Raw genomic sequence first — 26,953 nt, 5'->3', positions numbered from 1 at the left:
GGATCACATTATGATAGAAAGCAGTATTAAACCAAAATTGGAGATGTTAATCTCTGCTCTTTACTTTATGCAGATAATGTTATATTTTAAATAAATTCAGTGTAAGTCTGCAAGATGTCCTCACTAAATTGAATAACTGTGGTAATAGATTTGGTATAAAAATCAGCAATAACAAATAAAAACAATGAAAAAAAGCAGAAACATTGAAAATATCAACTGTATTGTGAATGGAGAACCTATAGAACGAGTAAAACATTCCAGCTACTTAGGCACAATTTTTAGTGAAGATGGTAAATTAAATATGAAAATAGACAACAGAATCAAAGCTGGTATGATAGGAAGTCACTGAATAAATTCATAGGGAATAAGAGAGAAATTAGGCAAAACATTAAATTATTGGTATAAAAGACAGTGTTCAAACCAATTTTAACTCATGGATCTGAGAGCTGGGTTAGAAATGAAACATTCGACTAAAGACTAGGTTTTTGATATGAATAATGGCAATATCATATTAAAAACAAGGATATTAAAAAAGAACTTGACATTGTTGGCATCCAGGAATGTGTTAGCAGAGCTAATCTCAGGTGGTATGGTCAGTTAAAAAGAATGGAAGAGGAAAGATTAGCAAAACAAATATTCTCTGCCAGGTTGGCAAGAAAAAGGAAGATGGTGGCTTGATACAGTGAAGTCTTAGAAGACATATGTCTTCATAGTTATATGTCTATGAAGACATATAATGACTATGAAGTCATTATCAACATTATCAGATATACATCTGATAATGTTGGAGTCTTGACAGATAACAGATTGATTTGAAGGAAAATTTTTGATAGGAAGTTAGTAATGATGTTCTTCATGTAGTAATATAATATCCTGTACATCCTTTGAGGGTACATGTCAGGAATTTGACAATGATGAAGTCATACTGTATAATATATTTTATATGTAATTACTAAAAATTAAATTAATATTGCAAATACGTGTAGAATACACAAATATAACAGAAAAGATGCCACTATTTACCGGTATATCAATACCTTTGGTGACCAAATAGGTTAAAACCTTTATTCTGAATTTGAATAAATTAAAGATACCAAGAAATTATATACTTGGTTTAATCCTTTATCTGAATATGCATGTATCTTGAAATTATATTAGAATGATGCAAAACAATTAATGACATGATGGCCAGAATATAGAAATGAGAAAAAAAGAAAAATATGCAAGTAGCTCGTTGCAAATAAAGTGAATGATTATTAGAAATGTGCATGCAGATAAACAGGGCTTAATAATTCAGTATATTTTGAATAGCTGGGTTAATTACACAGCAACAGTATCCTGGAAATAAATTTAATACATTAACTAGAAGTTCAAAAATGGAGTGATTAAGGGTCAAAGCTGTATAACTGAGAGGAGACCTCCACATAGTCTTTAAAGGAATGCGGAGAACCGACCAGGGCTTCTGACCTAATGTCCAATCCTCACCTTCTCGTGGTGCACCCTGTTGGGTATCTACTTTGATACTGAACGAATGAGGATGGGCTGGCAATTTGGGATTTAGCCGACCAAATTGTATTCTTATTGGTTAAACCAAAATAAAAAATGATGGTACAACATGACAAAATTTCATGCTGGCTGGGGCGTCGCCCGGTTAAACAAGGCCCACGTTGTTTTCGCCAGGGAACCAGGGTGAACAGCGAAAAGTCAGCTACTGGAACAAATCTGAAAACAAACCCCCAACTCAACATCACCAGAGTTAAAGATCGGTACTATCAACGTAAGAAGCCTGAATGGCAAAGAAATGGAGCTAACTGAGGAATTAGATAAGTACCAGATCGACATAATAGGGGTGACTGAAACAAAAAAGACCAAAACAGGTGAGATCTTTCTGAGCAATAAATACAAAATGTTATATTCAGGCAATGACAATCAACGAAAAGAAGGAGTGGCCATAGTATTCAACACAAAATATGAGGCTAATCTTCTTGAATGGCAGGCAGTCTCAATTAGAGTGATGTGGGCTAATATCAGAATGGGGGGATTGAACAATGAGACTTATTTGTGCTTATGATCCCACAGAAGTTCTACTAAGGTAGAAGTGGAGGAATTTGACGCTTTAGAAAAAGCAACTGACACAATGAAAAAGGAAAAGTTGGTCCTTGTTGGGGATCTAAATAGCAGAGTAGGAAATGATTGTGAAACATAAAAATATCTTGGGAAAATTTGGAGAAAAGAGCAAAGCTAACAATAATGGCAAATATCTGTTGGATTTCTGCTCAGGACATGGACTGGTTATTACTAACACCATGTTCCAACATAAAAATGTGCACAAATTCACATGGAGAGAAGAGGCTAGGAATAAGAAAAGTCTCATTGGCTATGTTATTGTTGATAGTGATGTTTTCTCCCTGGTGCAGGATACCAGTGTACAGAGGATTTGAAATTGGAAGTGATCACTATTTACTCTTGAGCAGGATAAAATTGAATTTCATATTGAAAAGAATAACATGTAAGAAAGTTTTAAAGTGAATAAAAGTTGAGCAGCTCTAAGATGTGAACTGTAGAGTAAAATACAGAAAGATTATTGAAAAGAAAATGAAAGAGTTTGAGTACAGGAATCAAACCTTGGAGATTCAGTGGCAAAATCTGAAGAAAACATTGATTGCCTCTCTAGCAGAATCTAGCATGTGGTGAGGTTGTGTGCAAGGATAAAAAAATCAGAACTCCCTGGTGGACACAGGAAGTTAAAGAGGCAGTGAAGGAAAAGAAGAAAGCATATCAAAAGTTCCTGGCAAATAAGTCAGATTGTGCTCTTAGAGAATACAGAGACAAATGTAAGAAAGCGAAACACTGTGTAAAACTAGCTAAACAAAAGTCATGGGAGGACTTTGGCAAGAATATAGAAAATAAATATCAAGAAGGTGGCAAAATATTCTGGAGGTTGTTGAAGAAGCTTAGGAATGGAGGAAAGAGTGCTGTAAAAGGAGTTAGAGATGATAAAGGTGACATGAAAACAGGAGAAAAAGATATCCTTGAAGTATGGAGTAATTACTTTGAAAAACTGCTAAATGAAACAAGCAGTGATGACAGCACAGTGGTAAAAAACACTGAGCCAGGCATGCAGTCAGGAATACATATCCATACTTGAAGTAGAAAAAACCATCAAATGCTTGAAATGTGGAAAGGCAGCAGGAGTAGATGATATTCGACCAGAAATGCTGAAGTATGGTGGTATAAAAGTCTTACAGTGGCTGCACTGCATAGTTCAGAAAGCCTGGACTGAGGGACGAATTCCCGATGATTGAAGTAGAGCTCTTATAGTACCCATATATAAAAAGGGAAATAAAACTGAATGTGAGAATTACAGAGGTATTTCCCTACTGAGTGTTCCTGGCAAGATCTATGCAAGTATACTAGAGAAACGGTTGAGAAGAATTGTGGAAGAAAAGCTTGGTGAAGAACAAGCTGGATTCAGATCAAATAGAGGCTGTCAGGATCAGATTTTCACTTTACGACAAATAGTCGAGAAAGCATGGAAATATAACAAAGATCTGTATTTAAGTTTTGTCGATTTGGAAAATGCATTTGACAAGGTGCCAAGAGAGAAGCTATTCAATACACTGCAGTTATATGGTGTCAATGGGGCATTATATCAAGCAATACTTAGTCTTTATTTGAGTTGTAAGTCAGCAGTTAGAATTGAAGGAAGTACAGGAAGATGGTTTAATGTTAAATCTTGTGTGAGACAAGGATGTACATTATCCCCTCTGTAATTCATTATATATATGGATCACATTATGAAGGAAAGCGGTATTAAACCTGATATCAAAATTGGAGATGTTAATATCAGCTCTTTGCTTTATGCGGATGATGTTATACTTCTAAATAAATCCGCTACCAGTCTGCAAGATTCTCTGACTAAATTGAATAGCTGTTGTAATAGATGTGGTATGAAGGTCAGCAATAAAAAGACAAAGACAATGAAAATAGGCAGAATCATTGAAAATGTCAACTGTGTTGTGAATGGAGAACCTGTGGAACAAGTAAAACATTTCAGTTACTTAGGCACGATTTTTACTGAAGATAGTAAATTAAATATAGAAATAAACAACAGAATCAGCAAATCTGGTATGGTGGGAAGCCAATTGAATAAATTCATATAGAATAAGAGAGAAATTAGTCGGAACACTAAATTAGCTGTATACAAGACAGTGTTCAAACCAGTTTTAACTTATGGATCTGAGAGCTGGGTCAGAAGTAAAACACTTGACCAAAGACTAGAGACCGCAGATATGAGAGTCCTGAGAAAGATTAGAGGCGTGAACAGATGGCATCAATGGCAATATCATATTAAAAATGAGGGTATTAGGAAAGAACTTGACATTGTCAGCATCCAGGAATGCGTTAGCAGAGCTAATCTCAGGTGGTATGGTCACTTAAATAGAATGGGAGAGGAAAGATTAGCAAAACAAGTGTTCTCTGCCAGGTTGGCAGGAAAACGACCCAGAGGAAGACCAAGATATAGGTGGATCGATACGGTACAAAGTGCCTTAGACGATAGAAATATAAGATCTGATAATGTTGGAGTCTTGACAAGTAACATGTTGTTTATTATTTTAACGGTATAATAGAACACAGAGACTAAGTAAATAATTAATTTATTGACTTGATGCTGATATTTCGCTGGTATTATAACCAGCATCTTCAGAGCACAAAAACACTGTTTGTCACAATACGCGAGACTAAAACAACATGGTGTACTTAACCAAAATTGTAGCAGCAACACAAAGACTAGAGTCCTGATTTTGGCGCCCTCTATCTGAAAAAAAAAAAAAAAAAAAAAAAAAAACGCTATCATATATTACTAGAGTCCTAGAAAAGTGCTAGTTTTTTCTTAATATGACTGTCTCCCAGATCTTCGGCAAGTTAATACAGCCATATTTGTTGAGATTTGGAGTGTGTTTTAGGGCTTCTGTCGCCTCTAAGAACAATCTCTCTGATTTATATGGGTTTCTACACAGAAACCCATATAAATCAGAGAGATTGTTCTTAGAGGCGACAGAAGCCCTAAAACACACTCCAAATCTCAACAAATATGGCTGTATTAACTTGCCGAAGATCTGGGAGACAGTCATATTAAGAAAAAACTAGCACTTTTCTAGGACTCTAGTAATATATGATAGCGTTTTTTTTTTTTTTTTTTTTTTTTTTTTTTTTTTTTTCAGATAGAGGGCGCCAAAATCAGGACTCTAGTCTTTGTGTTGCTGCTACAATTTTGGTTAAGTACACCATGTTGTTTTAGTCTCGCGTATTGTGACAAACAGTGTTTTTGTGCTCTGAAGATGCTGGTTATAATACCAGCGAAATATCAGCATCAAGTCAATAAATTAATTATTTACTTAGTTTCTGTGTTCTATTATACCGTTAAAATAATAAACAACATGTTCGACGAACACATAAGTCTGTCCACACGTTTGACAAGTAACAGACTGATTTGGAGGAAAATTGTAGATAGGAAGTTAGTAATGAAGTAAATTTTTCATGCAGTACTGTCATATCCTGTACACCCCTTGAGGGTACATGGCAGGAATTTGATGATGATGATGAATATCAAAAATTAGATAATGTGTTCTAATTCCATGCATTACAAATAATTCATTTTGTATATCGTTAATCAATTGCATTTTATAACATCATTACTCTAACAAACCAGACTATTAACTATAAACAAACAAAAAAAATATAAGTTAAAAGTTTCTCTATGTAAATAGAAAACTTAAAAGTTCAAAGCCCTGAGATAAATCACTGCTAGCAAATATTTCAGGGAAAAAAAAAAAGAAAAACTGAAATACTAATTGCCGTTTATGGTAATAAGTCATTAATCTGTCATGATAATATTAAAATACCACAGTAGAATTAAATCCTTACTGATATAATTCGAATTAGAGAATTTAAAATTCTCTATAAAAGATTCATGTTTTACAGTAATATGGAAAGTAATGTTTTTTTTTTTTTTAAAAATTCACACAATAACCCTAATCACTTTTGAGAAGGCTGAATTTTTCACTTAATTTTTCAAAATTTATAATTATTTTAATGTAAAATAATTTCAATTTTTTAATTTCCAAATCAAACTGCATTAAAAAAAATCAAATGCTACTGCTACTTTCTAACAAGCAGTAGCACAGTCCATGATTATTCTGGTGTAAACAATTTTATGGCCTGCTGCCAAGTAGTCAAAACACCAATTTATCTATGTTTAACTCCAAGTTACAAAGGCTGGCTGCTAAGGCAATCATATTAGTTTACTAAAAACCTGGCATGAAAAAGTATACTGTCAGCATCAATTAGATACAAACACTATGCACAATATGATTATGAAGAATAATGGTGCAATAACTAAATATTTTGATTTTCATCTAAATTTAGAAATATATTAAAATTTATTTAATGTATATCCTAGTATGTTGTAATTTCCTGAAATAATATAGTCATAATGCATAACCAACATCTAAGCCTTTCCACGAGAATTAAATTTAAAAGAAACTCATTTTTTGTCAGTTAAAGATCAAATCCACTGTTAAGAATGTGTTATACAAATAAGTTGTCTTATTAATCTATCTTCTTTGCTTATTGAGAGAAAAATCTGACAAACTGATATCCCTTCCCATCTCTCAGACTCACTGTATCTTCAGTCCTTTTCTATGCATATTTCTGTTAGTGTTTCCCCAATGAACTGGCATTTACCATCCAGCACTGCACTAAATTCGAGATGGGAGGAAGGTTGAGAGTAGACTGAAGTTAAGAGGGAAATTGCAAGTTTAGTAAAGATGGAATATGTTTTTTGTTTTTTTAAATCAAGAACCTACATTGAAATTGTATAATAATAAGTATAATGAAGGGATGAGGCATTGTGCAGCACAAACACCAGAAAAGATCTACAGATGAGCGATCAAGGTCAGGACACTGGAATGTTGGGGATGGATAGAGAGAGAGAGAGAGAGAGAGGTTAAAGGAATGGTTTGGTGGATAAGCAGAAAAGAAGTAACAAGAAGAAATACATGTCATCTCTGAAATGGTATACAGTAAAAATTATAGAAACAACTACTGTGTTAGAATAAAACTTCAGATTAATATTAAACCAAAATTATCACTCAACGTTTCAACTTTCACATAAAGTCATTATCTGGAATATACACAAAGAAACAAGCTGGAAAAAACCCCTTACAACATCAAAGCTAGAGTGCTGTTATTATTAGCCTTCAGCACATGTCAATGGGACTTTTGTCCAGCCAAAAACTATTGGTTGTAATACCTAAAAGGTATTACAACCAATAGTTTTCGGGACAGGTAGCACCATCTGTAATAGCAGTAAAAACTTTAGGTGGAGCACTACACTGTAGGCTGGTAATCAGTTTCGGTTTGTCCTTTCAGGTGTAAAAGAGGCCTCGAAGTTGCTGAAGAACAAAAAAAAGTCCCACTGACATGAACAACGGGTGTCAAATGAAATATTGAGTTTGTGCTCGTTTTCATTTTTTTACTGTGTCTGGCGATATTTTTGTGCAGAAATTACTAAGAGGCAAGTGTTAAAAAAATTTTCACAAGTTTTAGCCAAAAAAAAAAAAACGTTTTTGAGAAACGCAAATTTTTCGAAATTTTTAGCTCCAAAAATGACTCTTCGCAATTCAAATGAAATTGTTTATTCTCTCCGCGAACATGAGCCCATTAATTACGTCAAGAGCAAAGGTCCAAAGAAGAAAATGAACACTTAGAAACAGAAGAAGGAGGTAATAATTTTTTCACCAATGCAGAACTTCGAGCACCCAGTTTCTCCAACTGTGGGGGCAAACACCTTATATTCGAGGTAGAAACGGTCACAAGTGGTCGTCGATCATCGGATATTTGAATGCATTTTCCGTCTCCATCAGGAGATGTGTTAATTATTCGCTGTCCATTAGACGCACGGAGCTTGCTTATAACGGATATATTTTGAACATTATTGTTTTTCATACTAATCAAAACATTCGATCTGTTACGAGTAACGCAAATGGTACATTTTGAATATTTTCATTAAATAAATCATGTAAATAAAAGAAAGCACACATTTATATCTTTTTTCACCTTTTTTACGACAGCAGCATTCAATCGCAAAAATAATTATAATTTAAAGATACGATTTTCATTAATTTTGCGTTAATGTACATACATTTACCTACAAAACTTAAAGAAAAAACAAGGGTTTTGGTCTATTACAAGCAGAGATATGAATTTTTAAAATTTTTCAGCCTTTTTTTTTGCACTTTTCCAACACTTGTTTAAACAATTATTTAAATAATTTCTTTGCTATTGTTATTGATTGTACCATGTTTTGGAATGTATTAACAATGTGCTCTGTGAACACCAGCTTAATTATTCAATAAAAACATTTAATAAGCCTAGAAACACAAAAGTCACACTGACATGGTTTAAGTTGATCGAAAACAGCAACATGGGTTGAGGGTTATCTTTTAGGTAACAAAAATAAATTAAGCTAGGAAGCAACGTGTTCACACAAAAGTTACTCATAGAGACATACATATAAATTAAAACAAATCCATATGGATGGTGGCCGATAAAAGCTGAAAAAAATTGCTTATTCAGGGTTTGCTAGAAAACTTCAACTAAGTGCACTGAATGAGAATGAAATAAAAAAATTCACAAGTGTGTAAAGTAAAAAATGCCAAAGGAAGACCAAGTAATAGCAGTAAGGTATACTTTATAAGATTGAAATGTGGAACGCTGACTACATAATCAGAAACCAAACAGATGAAAGCAGTCATGAAATCATGTACTGGACCACCCCCAATTGATAGTATTGATGAATGCTATAAATAGTATATTGAAAGGATATATATTTCCTTAGTACACCTATACTATATTTGTACCATAGGTTAACACGTTCATTGCCAATCACGCGATATTGCACGATGCGAGTTCTCACCAAACGGCCGATCACACGTTATTGCGTGGACGTCAGTAACTAAATAAAAAAATTTGGCCACCACACGAAATTCCAATTTTCAGCTTGGCAATGAAAGTGTTAAACATTTATTTACTATATTTGCAAAACCTTTTGTGGGTATGAGTCACTTGAAAAAAAAAAAAAAAAAATTTATTTTGTTTTACACAAATAGCTTAAGATAGTACTACTTGTAAGTTTTCATGGAGCACTCACCACTCATTCTTGGTAATGCATTCACTCGTTCATTACCCACCAAAGCAAAAGATCTCCTTTTCACTTCTTTACTCACACGACCTTTGTCCTATATAACAATTCCCCAGTATCTATTTTTTTTTTATGTTGGTCCCACATATGAAAGGATATTTTGTAAACCTATAGTACATGTTGTACTGTGGGTGGGCTAAGGATTTTTTTAAATATTTTTATCAATTTTTAAATATTTTTGTATTTTTCATTTATCATTTTTTTTTTTTACATAGTCTGGAAACTCTGCTCTAGAAACCAAATATGGAACTTTTCCAAGCCACTTCAGGCCTCTATTAAGCAGGGCAGTGGTCTGACACCAGGTGATGACATTTATCTTCGACCTAAAGACAATCACAAACATCCATGCCCATGGCAGGATATGAAACACGGCCTGTTGATTGGAGAGTGGGTATGCTAACCACTCAGCCAGCATTCAATAGGCTCCTCTCAATAACGAACACTTCCACTATATCTTCTGCAGATGTGACATGTTATTTCCAGCAACTAAAGTCAGTCTTCTACTAGCAACCTAACTATAGAATTCTCTAAGGTTTTGCATTACTGCTTAATCTTCTCTTTTCAAATACAAGTAACCCTCGTATAACGTGGCCTACAAATTGTAGCAACCCTTGTTAAACGTGGTACTTATACGTGGGTTCGATAAAAAAAAAAAAGGTTTACAAATTGCAGTAATTCTTTATCTTTTCATATATATTTTTCGCTGTGCGACTTAAAAAAATCAAAATTTATCTTCCTTAAATTTGTGTCTGCCCGGATCATGCATGTAGTTATAAGTTGCAAATTTATATTAGGAGAAATAACCTTCAGCACACATTTATGTCAATTCTTTATCATATGAAATGTTTATTGTTGAAAACTGTCTTTGTTTCTGCCAGGAAAGCACATTAAAAATCATAAGTGTTAACCGAGCAATTTATTTTCTGGTGAGTTACATACATAATTAATATGTAATGTTTTTTATGTAAAAAATTTTTTTTATAGTAATGGCCACTAAAATTGCAACAAAAGGAAAAAAAAACCAACATTGAAAAGAAAATTCATAAAAATCAAAATCTTGGATAGGTTAAAAATGGAGAAAAACCAGGAGTTGTTGCAAGGACGTTGAATTTAAATGAATCAACAATTCGAACAATCAAACAAAATGAACATAAAATCCGAGAAAGTGTTATTGCTGGGTCAACGATAAGTGCAAAGCGCATTGCTTGTGTATGCGATATTCTAATGAAAAAAATGGAGAAATCTCTAATGATTTGGATAGAAGATTGCACTCAAAAGAAAATCTTTTAGATGGAAATCTTATTAAACAAAAAGCTCTCAAAGTTTATAAACATCTGATCAAGATTCTTCAGAAGAAAGTTCTCAGCATGAATTTTGTGCTAGTAAGGGTTGGTTCGAAAACTTTAAAAAGCAGTTTTGTTTTCTTTGCAAAATCTTAAAATCCAAGGACAATCAGTAGACGTAGAAGCTGCCTGGAATGCATAATTAATACATATTAATCAATTCTCCAATTGATTAAAAAGCATTGAAGGTGGTTAATGAAAAATTCAGTTTAAAGAAATTAGCAGAAGGATTGGACTTAAAAAATTGCAGCATAGTGGTAAGCAAGGTCCCATTACTGACAACTAAACCAGCCAAAGCATGCAATGAGAATTTACAAATGATGTCCAAGAGATTTCCAGTGGTGACGACATTCGGCCACTCTTAAATAAAGAACATTATTTACATGAATTACTGTATTTGGCAGTGTATAAGATGCACCCTTTTTTTGTACACATTTTTTAAGAAAAAAAAGATTTTTTAGATCCTCTTCCTGATTCTGCCAACTTCTTATTTTCTCAGTTGAGGTGGCCAGAAATGTCTCTCTGCAGCCCTGTTTCCATGTTTTTTAGCATACGCTATCACACGTAGCTTGTATGCAATATTGTAGCAATGCCGACGTGTTTCAGCCATAATTTACGCCAAGAAATTTAGAGAAAATTTAACGGCAGAAATTTATCACTGTTCACAACAACAACTGGAAAGTTTAAACGAAGGAACATAGCTGTGATCATCGATGACAGTACATGCACTGAACGCTATGCTCTCACACACCACAAGGAAGCAAGAAAGAAACACGTAACTCCGAACAGAGAAAATTTCCAGAAATGAAAGTAATAAAAAACTGAGTATTGGCATATAAGATGCACCATGTTTTTCAACTTATTTTCAAAGAAAAAAGTGCATCTTACGCACTGGCAAATACGGTACTCAAATTAAATAAAAATATTTTTTTGTTGGATGCGTCATTATTATTTATGTGATTTTAAAAAGAAGATTTCGGAACCTAACCCTACTTTTTCTATATGATCTGAGTCTCGCATAATGCGATTTATACAACATGGCATTTCTAATGAACCTAATATCTGCGTTATACGAGGGTTACCTGCATTAATTTCTTTCTTTACTACACTTGTTATTAATACTACTGAGGATACACTGTTGTATCCCCTTCATAACATCCTTTTACAAAAGTTCTTACATAATTCATCCACTTCACTCCTCCATTTATCATCCAAACCTTAAGAATATAATCTGACATTGCCATAAGAAATAGATTCTGGACCAAGTTCCCGGTAACAACCCATCAAAAGCTTAAATATCTCGATTGTAGCCCCCTTTTCCTTCTATCCACCAAATTCTGCACCCGCATGACCTCAGTCTATCCTCATAATTTGTACAATCCTAACATTTTTGTTATCCATCTCTGCACCCTCTCCAATGTTCATTCCCTTCAAATCCAGTGACCAGATCTGAGCACAAAAATCCAGATGTGGTCTGATCAAAGCTTTATACAATGAGACCAGCACACTGTAGTGATCAATGTTCTCCTCAACATTGCCACAATTCTATGGGATGTCTTCACAACCTTTGCAATATGTCCCCAGAACTTTAAATCTCTATCCACAATCACCCCAAGATCCCTTGCTTCCTCCACTTCTTTCAGTATAACTTCACCAAGTGAGTATGAATCACCCCCTTCTCTGGATCTGAAATTTTAAACCTTACATTTAGTTGCATTAAACCAGCATCCCAATGTCTTTGCCACCCTTCCAGCTTATTCAAATCCTCTTGAAGAGCAAAAACATCAGCACTATTACTAATAAACCCTCCCAAGCTTCACATCATCTTCAAACTGAAGATCGCCCTATAGTCCTGTGACAATATCACTAACATAAAGAGCAATGGTCCCAGGACTGAACCCTGTGGAACTCCCCTTGTAACCTTCCTACTCCCTGATATTGCTGTCCCATACAACTCAGGGTGGCCAATCACCAATTTAATTTACTAACCTGATATCCAACACCATATGATGCAACTTAAAAATCAATTTATCATGTTTCACCCTGTTAAATGCCTTGGAAAAATCCAAGAAAATTACAGTGTATGCCTTACTCTCATCCACTGTGTTACACTATTGTAAAAAGTAACCAGATTACTAAAATAAGAGTGCCCTTTAACAAATCCATGCTGGCCTGCATAAATATTATCCTGTCCAATTCTGTAAGAGTTCTCATATTCATTAACTGTCTAATGGAACCCTAAACCTTTTATAAAGAGAAATGAAAAGTGATCTAGACATGAGAAGTAGAACAGAATTCTTGGAGCTATCTAAAACAATAAGAAAAAGGATGAACACAAGAAATTAGAAACTTAAGAACTGGGAGAATTATAATTACAAAATAGGGAGAAGTTGTCCATATGACAAAATAAATTAATACCCTTAAAAATGAAAATGGAGTACAGATTAAAAGATAAAGAACAGAATCCTTTCATGCCAAGTTGTATGATGATTCCCAAGACAAACCAACATGCAAACAAAACTGTAATATCTCAAATGGAAATGGAAGAAATATGTCCTGATGTTTTAAAAGAACTTCAATATGAAATGGGTAGCATAAGTAATGGAAAGACACCAGGTGAGGATGAGTTACCAACAAAGTTCTGAAAATAGGTGTACTGTTAAAATTTATATATCTTGTCTAAAACAGAAGAGAACACCAAAGAGATGGAACAATGCTATCCTTATTATAGTTTTTAAAAAGGGAGATAAGAGAGGATATTAAAAATTACTGCCCTATCATTCTTTCAACTATACACAAAACAGACTAGATTTTGCCATTCTGAAGAACAAGGATGATTCAGAAAAAAATTATAACACCATTGATCATATATATGTAAAAAGACAATTGAAAAAACAGAGGAATAGCAAAAATCTTTAGGTCTGGCAATCATTCATTTTAAAAAGGCATTTGATTCATAAATTAAAGATACCAAGAAATTATATACTTGGTTAATCCTTTATCCAAATGTAAGCAAACAAAGTTTGTGCCTGAAGTATTTTCAGGACTGGGGCAACTTGTATATAGAAGATAATGACTTCACATCACTTGCCTTAGTATACCATAATGCAAAGAACATATCCTTGCAGACATGTATAATACTATGCATTATAGGAAGGCTCACTATCCAGACCTTTATTGAGGTCTCATCAGTGGGAGCCAGACCTAGAGGTAATACTAAGGTTGAAGTAATGCAGGAGTTATATTTTCATGAGTAGCCAAATAAGGTGTCACACCTTATTATTAAAATACTCCAGATTAGAGATACTTCTTGGAAGTTTTCCAAGTTGTATCCACTTGGTTATACTATAAATTAAAGACACCAACAAATCATATACTTAGTTTAATCCATTATTCCAATGTAAGCAAACAAAGTTTGCACCCAAAGTATTTTCAGGACTTGGGCAACTCATATATAAGCTATATCGAAGCATATATAAACGTAATGCTGAAGCTACTTCTGCATTACTTCAAACTTAGTATCACTTCTGGATCTGGCTCCCAGTGACGAAACCTCAATAAAGGTCGAAACTGGTTTGGGTAGTGACCCCTCCCATAATGCATAGCATTATGCATGTCCACAAGGATATTTGCTTTGCATTATGAGATACTAAGACAAGTGATGTGAGGTCATTAGCTTCTATATACAAGTTCCTCAGTGCTGAAAATGCTTCAAGTGCAAACTTTGTTTGCTCATACTTGGATAAAGGATTAAACCAGAAGCATTTGATTCAATCTCAACATTAGTTATTTTAGAAGCCTTTAAAAATCAAGGAACTGAAAAAGCTAACACTGATATACAGGCAGCCCTCGGTATACAACGGTTCAATCTACGCAGATTCACAATAATACCGGATGCCTGCGTGTGCTTTCTTACTATAGTGTGGTCTGACTGAGAAACAACACTAGCAGGCACTCTAGTGTTTGAGTGTTTACCAGGCTACCACGACGTATATGTATCAAACCTAGTTTTACTGTTGAATGTATCTAATTGTTCTATTTTTTATTTTTTTACATACATGTGTATTTAAATTGATAAAGTACGTAATTACATACCATGCCTGATAAAAGAAGTGCAGAAAAATTAGCAGAATTTGGTGTTAAGGTGGCATGGAAATGAATCACACTAAAGAAGATGGAGGTGATTCGAAGAATGGAAGAAGGGCAGACACATGCTAATGTCTGTAGAATTATGAACTTACCTCCATCGACTGTTACTACAATTATGAAAAATGCAGACAGAATAAAACAGTCTGCGCAACAATCTACGGCAGTACTAAATGCAAAACATACAAGTTACAGCAGGGCTAAACTTCATGAAAAAATTATTATCATTATGTGTGGCTGACTTGAATCAGAAAAACATTCCTCTGATGCAGGCTGTTATAACTGAGAAAGCAAAAACAATTTTGGAGGATCTTAAAAAGACAGATGGAGGCAAAGAAACATTTTTAGGAAGCAAAGGTTGGTTCATGAGATTTAAGTCTCGAAGTAAGTGCCATAGTGTCAAATTATGTGGTGAGATGGCAAGTGCAGATGTGGCAGCAGCTGCTTTTCCTAAAGAATTTCAAGACTGTGTAGAACAAGGAAGTTATCCTGATCTCATTTTTAATGTTGATGAGACTAGGCTCTACTGGAAAAAATTGCCACCATGCACCTTCATTTCCTCTGAAGAACATTCCACTCCAGGTTTTAAAGCTGCAAAAGATAGACACACTTTTGCTGGGTGCAAATGTCTCCAGAACTTTGAAGCTTAAACCAATGTTGGTGTATCATTCACACACTACACGTCTTCAAGGGTCTAAAAGCCATACTGCCAGTCTAAAAGAAATGGAACAAGAAGGCTTGGCTTACAGAAGACGTTTTTATAGATTGGTAAACAAATTATTTTTGTCCTACCATGCTTCGCTTCTGTAAAGAAAATAATTTGCCAGAAAAGGCATTGCTTCTCTTGGATAATGCCCCTGGACATCCTCAAAACCTTGTTGAAGTAAGAACACCATTAGATGTCAAGGTTGTTTACATGCCCCCAAACACAACATCGCTTTTGCAACCGATGGATCAGTGGATTATAGCTATCTTCAAAGCCTATTACTCCCTTGGACACTTCAGGAAAAACTATTAAAGACTACTGGCGGTCATTCGATATTTTGAAGGGCATTAACAGCATCAAGGCAGTTTGGAACGAAGTGTCAGCAAAGTGTTTAAAAGGAGCATGGCGAAAACTTCTTCCAGCATTTATGCAAGACTTTGAGGAATTAGAGCAAGAGGAGAATGTTATTGAAGACTGTACCAAGCTTGGGCGAGAGGTGGGATTGGATGATCAGCTGAAGATGTGACAGAAGTCTTAGAGAGCCATGATAAACCGCTTTCCAATGAAGACTTAAAAGAATTAGCTGAACAATTAAGTCAACATCCAAAGGAGAAAACGGAGGTCCTCTGAGAGATATAAAAATGGCTCATTTACAGTGTATCCTTGCAAGCACAGAGACATTGACTGATGAACTCTGTGAAATGAACCACGATTGGGAACGGAATGCGAACGTAAAAAGGAGCGTAATCACATATATTCAACCTTACACTGAACTCCTTAAAGAAAGAAAAAGAAAATATCCAGTGTTACACTGGATACTTTTTTCAAAAAAAATGCAGGTGATCCGAAACCAGGAACTTCAACATAGCAATATGTAATATCTTTTCAAAGTTTCATATTTTTGTATATAATTTTGTTTTGTTTTCATTATTAATAATTTTATTTTAACAAATATATTATTATTCATGACTCCTCCAAGGAGTCCGAAGACTCATCGCAGGAGGACACCTATTGTACAACTCTCCATCTCTACACTGAACCTCTACTACCAATCATCTACATCAGCGCCATCTACCGCCCACCACAACTAGTATTTTTTGTTTGCATTTTCTGTAAATTGCATGTGTTCTGAAGGGCCGATGTGTCTATGCGGGATGAAAAACCCTTGCTACCTCAATATGAGATCGGCTAACTCGCCGTTAATTGAAAAAAGTCCATATAAAGATTCCTCCCGTCATGACGAGACTAACTTAGGCCTTTTTTTTCCAATTGAAGGGCGCAATGTACTATCGTTCTTCCAATTGCACTATATATGTATGTATTATCAATGCTTTAAATATAATATTACACATACTTCATGTTCATATTATTTTGATTGCGTGGAATATAACTTTGTACCTCCCATTAAAATTGGGTTCGTTTTACACCCGTTTTTTCAGGAACGGAAGTGAGGCGTAAACCAAGGGCTGCCTGTACTTAGTCACATATATAAAAATTTAACTGCATCTTTAAAATCAGGAACATCCTAAATTTACTAATAGACAAGCTTTGGTGTTTGAACATTGTTCATAATGGACAAAAGATCTAACGTCAGAATTTGATGACCTCTAATGGGGGAAAAAAAAAAAGTACTACAGTTATGTAGTTGATTTTAAGATAATCCCTGAAATAATCCCCAGTTTGTCAGCATATTCCCCAAGCCCAAATTTTTGGTTTGGGGAATATGCTGACAAACTGACTGTTCTATGTTTAGGTGTTTAAGTATTACAACTGGTAGATAAATGCCAATGAAATCAACAAACTATTAACTAATTTATGTTTCTTTGGCGATAGTTAAAATTTTGGAAAACTGCTAAGGAGTTATGTAGTTATATGCAGAAACGAAATGAGATTCTTTATGATGGCAAGCAGAAATCTTTAAAATTGTGATCATGTTAGTAATATGCAATGACATTTGACAAGTTGCAACACGAGTAGTATATTTGGCATTCAGTCTTTAATGATGATGTTAATGAATTGCAAGGAGAAGGGCATTCAGTTGTTTACAGGGGCGAAAAGATTAGAAAGTATGGCACATGTATGAGCTTTTCAGGATTTGAAGAGGCTGAAATGGCTGACAAATGAATGGGTTAATGTGACTACTACAAGAAAAAGTTTAAAGTGCGATTCACAGATGGAATGATGTGCACTCCCTGAGCAGTATTACTGGAAGAGACAAGGGACCTTGAGGCTGACGACTACCTACCAGATCACTGCATTGGTGAAAGAAGTGAATAACAGAAACTCAAAAGTAGGTCCATTGCACAGATACAATCATCTGAATTTCAAAGAATACAAAAGCAGATAGTGAGAGTAGGGAGGACTTTGGAATGAATGCGAGATAACAGATTAAGGATGCATAGTCTGTCCTTAGAGAATGGTAGAAGGACCACAATGATTGAGACTGCTTGCTGAAGGTACTCCAACTCAAACTTCCTACTTAAAAGAAGGTGGCTCATCAACTTCTTGGTTGAAAATGACCCACCAAACAGACAACTGAATTTTCCAGGAAAATCTGTTGTCTATTTGGTGAATCATCTTTGGAAGTTGCACAAAAGCAAGACGAAAGCAGTTTTTAAATAGAGAGCAGTGGACATACACAAAATTCATTGTCCAAGATGACGGCTGCAAGGAAAACTAGAAAAGAGAACTTCGCAGAATCTGGTCTTTGAAAACAGCAATCAGTATCTCAGGAATGGTGGTTATGATGGTACAAAAGTTAATAAGAATTCAGGACAATGGGGATAAATAGGAATATGATGTTTTATAGGGGAAACATGAATTTGTCAAAAGGTAATTTTGTCTTAGTAACTGGCTCATTTTTTCATAATAAAGTGCCTAATGAGTTGTATAAAGGAAGATGTTATTAAGTAATACAACTGGACTTGCATTTAACAGGATTCTAAAGCAAATGGGGATGGTAATGAAGCTAGTGATTTGAATAACATGGTGGTTGATAGATAAATATCAATGAGCAGTTTATGAGGCTTGAGCCCAGAAGAAGGAAGGAGATTAATGGCATACCACAGGCTCAGTACTTGGTCCTCTGCCATTTTATTAGTACATCAACGATATAGGAAATAATTTAAGAGAAACATTTTTTTTTTTTTTACAAAAAAAATTACCATAGACAAATGTAGAAGTACACTAATTTTGTTAACATGCAATATTTATTCCTTTTCCAATTTCTCCATTCCTTTGTTTAAGGAAACAAAAGCTTGTTCCAAATTTCACAAGAGGATATTTCTGAGAAACAGACCTGCATTTATATACAGTGCAATATGGTTTACTTTCTGAAATAAATCAACAGGTGTTTTAATTACTTAACCATATTACTTGCACAAGTGCAAGTAACAGAATTTACTGGATTACTAGTTTCCCACTCGAGACTGTGGTGTTAAGGAAGCTGTCAGGCATTCTTTGTGTGGATCAATTTTCTTAAAATCTCAATTATAAAATGGCGAGCATATTCTTACTCTTCTACAATTTCATCCATCATCATTGCATGATACCTTTACGTTATTTTTAGATAAATGTGAATTGCAAGACGATCTTTGCATATACTAAGGTTGTAATATGCACACAAACGCTGTTTGGATAAAAAAGAATTCCACCTGAAGAATGCACTCGCCTGACGATTTATATGGTTATTTTATAAGAACCAAATGACAATGCTAAATCGCATTCCGAAGGGGAGGGGGGGGGGGAACAAACAATAATGTACCACTATTTTACAAATATACAATCTTGAAGTATAATACGTTCTTGGGGGGAAAGGGGGACAATAAATTTTTCTTTTAGGCCTAAGTGCCACGCGGTCAAAAGATATCTTTATTACAATTGTTACGTTTCGAAAACAAGAGAGACCTAAATCCAAATAATATCTAAATTGCATACTTACAGGCATATTTACTGCAATACAAATACGACAAATTCTTAAAACTTAAGCACAACTTTAACTTCAACTGAAACACGAAGTTCGCAGATGTGCAAGGCACACAGGTGGATAACACTTGAAAAGGCCTTCTACCAGCAGAGGGCCTGAAACTATCCTTAACAAGTATAAGGGATACAATATTATGTGCGAAAATTTGCACAATATTGTGCAATATTTTTATCATGCTTTCCCGCAATTGGATAATATACTTATCAAGTACAAGACATGCAGCATAATGTGCAATATTTTGCACAATATTGTGCAATATTTTTATCATGCTTTCCCGCAATTGGATAATATACTTATCAAGTACAAAACATGCAACATAATGTGCAATATTTTGCACAATATTGAGCAATATTTTTTTATCATGAATTCACCCAATTGATCAATATTTTATGCAATATTCAGCAATGCATATATATATATATATATATAAGTTTTTTTTTTTACTTTGGGAATAATGTATTAGGGTTACCAAGTAATTTTATAAACTTGGTTGTTTTATTCCTAATCCCAAGTAAGCAAACAGTTAAGTTTGCACCTGAACGTAGTTCAAGTCTGAAGGTGGTGCAACACCAGGTCAACTCATTGTAAACGTGGGTAAAGCTCTGATCACTCTTCTTAGTATTTTCCATAATGTAAAGCACATCTCACTAAGAGATGTATACTGCAATACATTATGGGTGGGGTCACTACCCAGACTGGTTTCAACCTTTTCTGAAGGCTCCTCAATGAGTAGCTAGACTCTAAATACCAAGGTTTTAGTAATACAGAGCCTTGTCAACTTTAACTGTACAAGTCGCTAAAAGGAATTTTTATTTTTAATAAGAATCTCTGAAGGAGATATAGATGTAAATAAGTTTTTTTACCTTGGGAATAATGTATTAGGGTTACCAAATAATTTTATTAACTTGTTTATTTTACTCCTAATACCAAGTAAAAATTAAAAAAATCCCACCTTTAAAATGAGTTGCCCTGGTGTTGCACCACCTTTAGACTTGAACTACGTTCAGGCACAAACTTAACTGTTTGCTTACGTGGGATTAGGAGTAAAATAACCAAGTTTATAAAATTACTTGGTAACCATAATACATTATTTCTAAAATCTTATGCTCCTCTATACATAGTTCAATAGATATGTTAGTCTGTCCAAAATAAGGAATGTTATAATCGCACTATAACTTGTATACACCTGGATATTTCAAGTTATGATGAATAGGCTTCGGATGTTTCCGTAGTACACTGCCTAGGAGGATCCAAAAGAAATTTCTTAATCATTTTTTCAGAATATCCATTTTGTTTAAAGATAAGAGAAAATTGATTAATTTCTTTTTGGAGCTCATCTGGTTCATTTAAAATAGAGCGTGCTCTGTGTCTTAAAGTAGAAATAGTTCCGAGCTCATGTGGTGGAAAGTGATGAGATTCATAGTGCAGATATCTGTTAGTATGAGTGGGTTTTCTGTATATAGAGATTTTAAATCTATCAGAGCATCATGTAAATTATAATTAATTATAATTAAATTATAATTAACTATAGCCTCTCCAAGTTTTTGAGTTATAGACCTTTTTACGTTGCAGAAAAAAGCAAGACAGCGTTTTGATCTGAGATTCTTTCGCTGAGAAGATGTAACTTTGCTTTATGATAAATTCTTTTAACGCGTTCTGTTGTTATTTTTTCTAGAAACGATATGAAATTAGCAAAAACTTGATTGAATTTACAACGTTTGAGGAAACTAACCTATTGACTATCAGTCCTCTATTTTCTTCAATATTTTTTTATAATTTCTTTTGATGTCAATTAGAGATGCCTCATCATTTAGGCTATAGATATATTCCTGAATTTCTACTCGGTTGTTATGGTACATTTTAAAAATAGATATTTAATGACTTTAAACCGAGATAAAATATTAAGTTTTAATGAAAATGATACAACTAATTTCAGCCTTTTACAACCTTCAGCAGGTATTCGCTAAAGGTAGAACACAGTAATAAAAATTGAAGTTACAAAAAACTGAGAATTACAGGCAAAAATGCAATATATAATTGACACAGAAAAGTTGTATTTTTTAAGTTGTTTTGTCCAATGCGCCATTGTTTGTTGTAAAACTTCTCCGTATTGAATCCATTTGGCAAAACGTCTCCGTATTGAATTAATCTTCATTATCAATAATCCTAAACCTCTAACAGATAATCTTTCTCCTGCCGAAAGTAAGGCCTTAAAGAATCTTTAAAAGAACAAAAACATTATTATTTTACCTGCAGATAAAGGCAATGCCACAGTCCTCCTCGATTCTTAAGATTACCATAATAAAATGGTACAATTGCTTGAAGAGAATATTACATATTCAATTCTTCAGGATGATCCAACAAGGGAACTACAAAACCGCACAAACAATCTGTTAAAGACTACAAGTGAACGTCCTCACAATATTCGCCTTTTTTTATGCTCTCTACACCCTCTTACACCAAGCATTTTTGGAGTACCGAAGATCCACAAGGAAAACACCTGTCTTCGCCCAATTGTCGAAGGAATTGATGGTCCTACATATAAGCTTTCTAAACATGTTGCAGAATACCTCAAGTGTTTCGCCAATAAATCTTCATCGTTCATCAAAAACACCACAGATTTCGTTTCTCATATCAAAAATATTTCCATCAGAGAAAATGATATCATAGTAAGTTTTGACATTATCTCATTATTTACTAACATCCCTACTGAGGAGGTATTAACATTACTAAAGGACAAATTGTCTAAAAAGATATTTGCTTTATTAAAGCATTGTATTCAATCTGGCTACTTGATGTATAGGGACTCCATTTACAAACAGAACCAAGGCCTAGCAATGGGCAACCCTTTATCCCCGGTTCTAGCAAACATTTTCCTAGAAGATTTTGAAACGAAAACCATACCGTCCTTCTAACTTAAGCCGAAACTTTGGAGGCGTTATGTTGACGACAATTTTATTATATGGAGTCACGGGCACACATCTCTCATGGATTTTCTTCATCATCTTAACAACCAGCATTCTAATATAAAATTCACTGCCGAACTAGAAAGAAATAACTGCCTTCCATTCCTGGATGTAATTCTTACATGATGCTCTGATAGATTTAAAATCTCTATATACAGAAAATCCACTCATACTAACAGATATCTGCACTGTGAATCTCATCACTTTCCACCACAAGAGCTCGGAACTATTTCTTCTTTAAGACACAGAACATGCTCTCTTTTAAATGAACCAGATGAGCTCCAAAAATAAATTAATCAACTTTCTCTTATCTTTAAACAAAACGGATATTCTGAAAAAATGATTAAGAAATTTCTTTTGGATCCTCCTAGGCAGTGTACAACGGAAACTACTAATTTTAAAGGTAGCATCTCCATCCCATATATTAGTTCAGTCTCCAATAAATTGTCTAAAGTCCTTAAAAAATACAATATCAGGACACTTTCACTACACTTCCTAAAGTCTGTTCTCTTATAAGCCATCTGAAGCTTATTCATCATAACCTGAAATATCCAGGTGTATACAAGTTGTGGGGAGATTGTAAATTTCCTTATTTTGTACAGACTAACAAATCTATTGAACTGTATACAGGAGCATAATAGAGACATCTCCTACAAAAGATCACATGCACCTGCGCTATCCAGTCATGTTCTTTTGTCAAATAATCATCATGATGAGCTACAACGTCACTTAGTTTGCTGGGATAAATCCGAAAAAAATATTTCGCTGCAGTGATGAGTTTGGAAGGAAAATCGTGGAGTCCAGGGAAATTCTCCTTAATCCTGAACATTTGCTCAGCAATTTGAGTTACAACATCCGTGATAGCCATGATGCAGTTGTTCTCTACTGGCGTTCACGAGAACTTGCAAGCATGCACGCAACAAACAATGGCGCGTTGGATAGAACAACTTAAAAAATACAACGTTTTTTTTTTGTCAATTACGTTTTGTATTTTTGCCTGTAATTCTCAGTTTTTTGTAACTTCAATTTTTATTATTGTGTTCTACCTTAAGTGGATACCTGATGAAAGCTGCAAAAGGCAGAAATTAGTTGTATCATTTTCATTAAAACTTAATATTTTATCTCGGTTTAAATAAATAAATAAATAAACAAATAAATAAATAAATATATATATATATATATATATGATTAAAAAAATTACTAGAAGCCGAATGAAACCAAAATAGAAACAATGCTCTTTATTATTTCAGCGCACAACTAGTTTCGTTTCCTTAGAAAAGTTCATCGGGTACAAAACATGAAAAGAGCAATACAAAATATATACATTAGAAGACGCAGCTACTACTGATATAAAAAGGTTTATATCTCTACCGTATATAATCTCGGTTTCACGAAAAAAAAAAAATCAGCTAACGCCTTTTTATTCCCGTATATGGGGAGTAGGCGAGGCCATTTATCCCTATCTAACTTTTGGAGACTGGTGAGCAGTTCAATCTCCACTGGTACCAATCAGAGATAGATGCCCCAAGGCTATCACTAATTAAGCTGTACACAGTGAAGAGAGACGGCTCAAATGTGCCGCCATCTTGTGGTCCCTAACCCTGACACAAAATATTTAATGTCTGAAATAATGTTGATTCTACGGTCGATTTTCTTGAGTTTACAGGATGACAAACCCGAGGTTCCGGGAGGAAAAACCTGCTTGCCCATACCAGAGACCGACTAACTCGGGAACAGGTCGAAAAAAGGCTTAGAAAAATTTCCTGTAGTCGCCGCGGTTTCACGAAGGTTAGCTGAATTCGTCAAGAAATTTAAATCCGTACTTATTTTACTTCTCTTAACAAACGACGTTCCTTATTCATACACATAAACCGAAACATGACAGCCCGAAGTAACCAGGAGTTTATCGTCTTTGGTGTAATGAAATGTGCCCTATTTTGGTCAAAAGGAGAAATTCATTGAGTTGCGTTAGGACGATCATGAGAGAGAGAGAGACCATACATATGACAGTACTAAAGCCATACATATGACATTTCTACACTGCTGACATTTCTGTCAGTATATTAGAGATGGACTGTTTAGGATAACCATTCTTCTGAAAAATTGATAAAACAAATGTAATTCTTTGGGGAGTAAATGCACACGAGTTCTATACACTAGAAATAATACAAAACGTTTGAGGTGTATAATGATGGGACTTAGCGTAAAGGTATCTGTTAGCAGGTGTATGCTTTCTTTAGTTGGAGATTTTTAGTTTTTGAAACCAATATGTGTGTTTTACTTCAACAAAAGGAAACGAACTGTTATCTTCTAGTTCTATTGTAAATTGTATCATAGGATGTTGGTTGTTATGATGATTCAAGAACTTTTGAAGTGAATCTACACCATGTCTCCAAATCAAGAAAACATAGTCTACATATGTTTTCCACATTCTTTATTTCAATGGAAAGAAGTTTATTGCTTTTTCTTTGAAAGATTCTAATTATATACATTCGATCGTACACGTGATAGAGAGCTGAACATGGCTAACCAGTAATTTTGCTGGTTGATCGTATTTCCAAAGATACAGTAGCCAGGATTTTTATATTGATTAAAAGTGTCAAGTATTTTAGATAAGATATAAAAAAATCAGCTAACGCGTATTTATTCCCGTATATACAGGAAGTAGGCGAGGCCATTCTTGCCCTATCTAACTTGTTGGCAACTCAGTGGGCAGTTCAATCACCACTCGAACCCAATCAGAGATAGCTGGCCCAAGGCTATCACTAATTAAGCGGCACGCATCGAAGAGAGACGGCTCTACAGGTGCCGCATCTCGTGGTCCCCAACCCTAATACTCGTATTTAATCTCTGAAATAATGTGGGTTCTACGGTCGAGTTTCTTCAGTTTACGGGACGAAAAACCCGAGTTTCTGGGAGAAAAAACCCGATTTCCTGTGCCAGAGATCAACTAAGTCGGGAACCGGTCGAAAAAAGCTTAGAGATATTTCCTCTAGTCGCCGACTAGACTCGAAACCAATTCTTCCTTCGTACGGACAAGCACTGTGGTTTGCAAACGCCACATCCACAATGAGATACACAGGCTCTAGATAAGATATTTGGATAAGTATTTTAGAAAAGAACTAATACGTCTTCTGTGGATATATTGTTAAAGAAAGAAGAGACATCAAAACTGGCTAAGATTTCCAACAATGTCTTGTAGGTGTATATTTTTAATCATGGAAACAAAGTGTTGGGAATTCTTATATTAAGAATCTTAATGTAAGAATTAGAAGCACCCGAAAAGAGTTTAATAATTTTACCAGATGTTTGGATAACTTATAAGTAGGGGAGTCGTGTCCATCTACAAATGGCCTTAGCATGATTGGCAAAAAATACCATGTGCACAAAGTGATGTCAGTTGTGATACTTATAAGCAATTCTTCTGGATTGTCTTTAACATTGTTAAAGACAATCCAGAAGAATTCTGTCGTTATGAAGAAAAGAAAAAAAAAAGAATGAATTTGAAAGAATAACTCTAATGAATGCAGGTGTCATGTGGGTGAGATTGTTCAATTAATAAGGACTAGCAACTTGGCTAAAAGTTATAAATCTGGTATATGCATCATTGAACTGATCATTATCTCTTCACTGTACGAAGGAAATCATGTGCATGAAGAGAAAGAACTAGAGTTTGCACAAACTGAATAACTATTCTGCAATAAGGACTGACGTGGTATCAGCACAGATAACCAAGAGAGTGTTCAGTTGAACTAGTTATTCCATTGACTACTCTAGATAACATGAGACTCAGTACAGGGAAAATGCCACAAGATTGGGAAAATCTATGGTAATCCTATTGCACATGGGTGGTGCGAAGAACGATGTACCCAATTATTGAGCAATCATTATCTCAGGAGCGTTGGAGGGATTTTAGATCATGTGGTTAGGGCAAGCATTCAGATATCGGTTGACAGAGAATATCTGCAGAATAGGTTTACTAAGGTGGTTCATGTTTTAGAAACTTCCCCGCCTTATATGTTAATCTTACCATTGAACAAGATAAGGGGAATGGATACACCATGATACGTTTTCATTTTGCTGAGGCTTTTAACAAAGTACAGCAAGAAAGACTTGCATAAATTGGAGATTATTGGTGCGGATTGGATTATAAAATATTAGCTTGGATGAGAGGATGATTGACTGACAGATATCAAAAAAGGGTATATGAGGAAAGTGTCTCCAAGATTTAAGATAACTAGTGGTATACCACATGGATCAGTGCTTGGTCCACTGTTATTCAATCAGTAGATTAATGATATCGTGAAGGATTTTACATGCAACATAGCGCTATTATCTGATGATGCAAAGAGGGTAAGCAGGAATTCTACTGATAACGAATAGGCTGGAAATGTCGGCATGGGAAAGTGGATGTCAGTAAATGAGTCATGCAGTTTGGCGAGATCAGATATTCAGTGTTGTATATTGGTGGCATTATGCTAGAAGAACATAATCAGGCTAGGGATCTTGGAGTGTTTGTAGATGGCAAGTTAAATTTCAGAA

At 34.7% G+C, this 26,953-nt stretch overlaps 1 protein-coding gene across 1 annotated transcript in view; it reads right to left on the bottom strand.

Moving 5' to 3' along the window:
- Positions 1–19,555, bottom strand: part of RpS27 (ribosomal protein S27) — a 44,396-nt gene extending 24,841 nt beyond the window's left edge. The window contains exon 1 of the mRNA XM_090412635.1: positions 19,401–19,555. Within this exon, the coding sequence (XP_090268761.1) occupies positions 19,401–19,406 (6 nt within the window). The 5' untranslated portion in view covers positions 19,407–19,555. The remainder of the gene's footprint in view (positions 1–19,400) is intronic.
- Between the last annotated feature and the right edge of the window lie 7,398 nt (positions 19,556–26,953).

Source organism: Typopeltis vanoorti, chromosome 23, assembly GCF_054136105.1.
Source record: "Typopeltis vanoorti isolate ZY-2024b chromosome 23, IOZ_Tvanoo_1.0, whole genome shotgun sequence".
Taxonomy (NCBI): Eukaryota; Metazoa; Arthropoda; class Arachnida; order Uropygi; family Thelyphonidae; genus Typopeltis; species Typopeltis vanoorti.
This window is presented reverse-complemented; position numbering and strand designations above follow the sequence as displayed.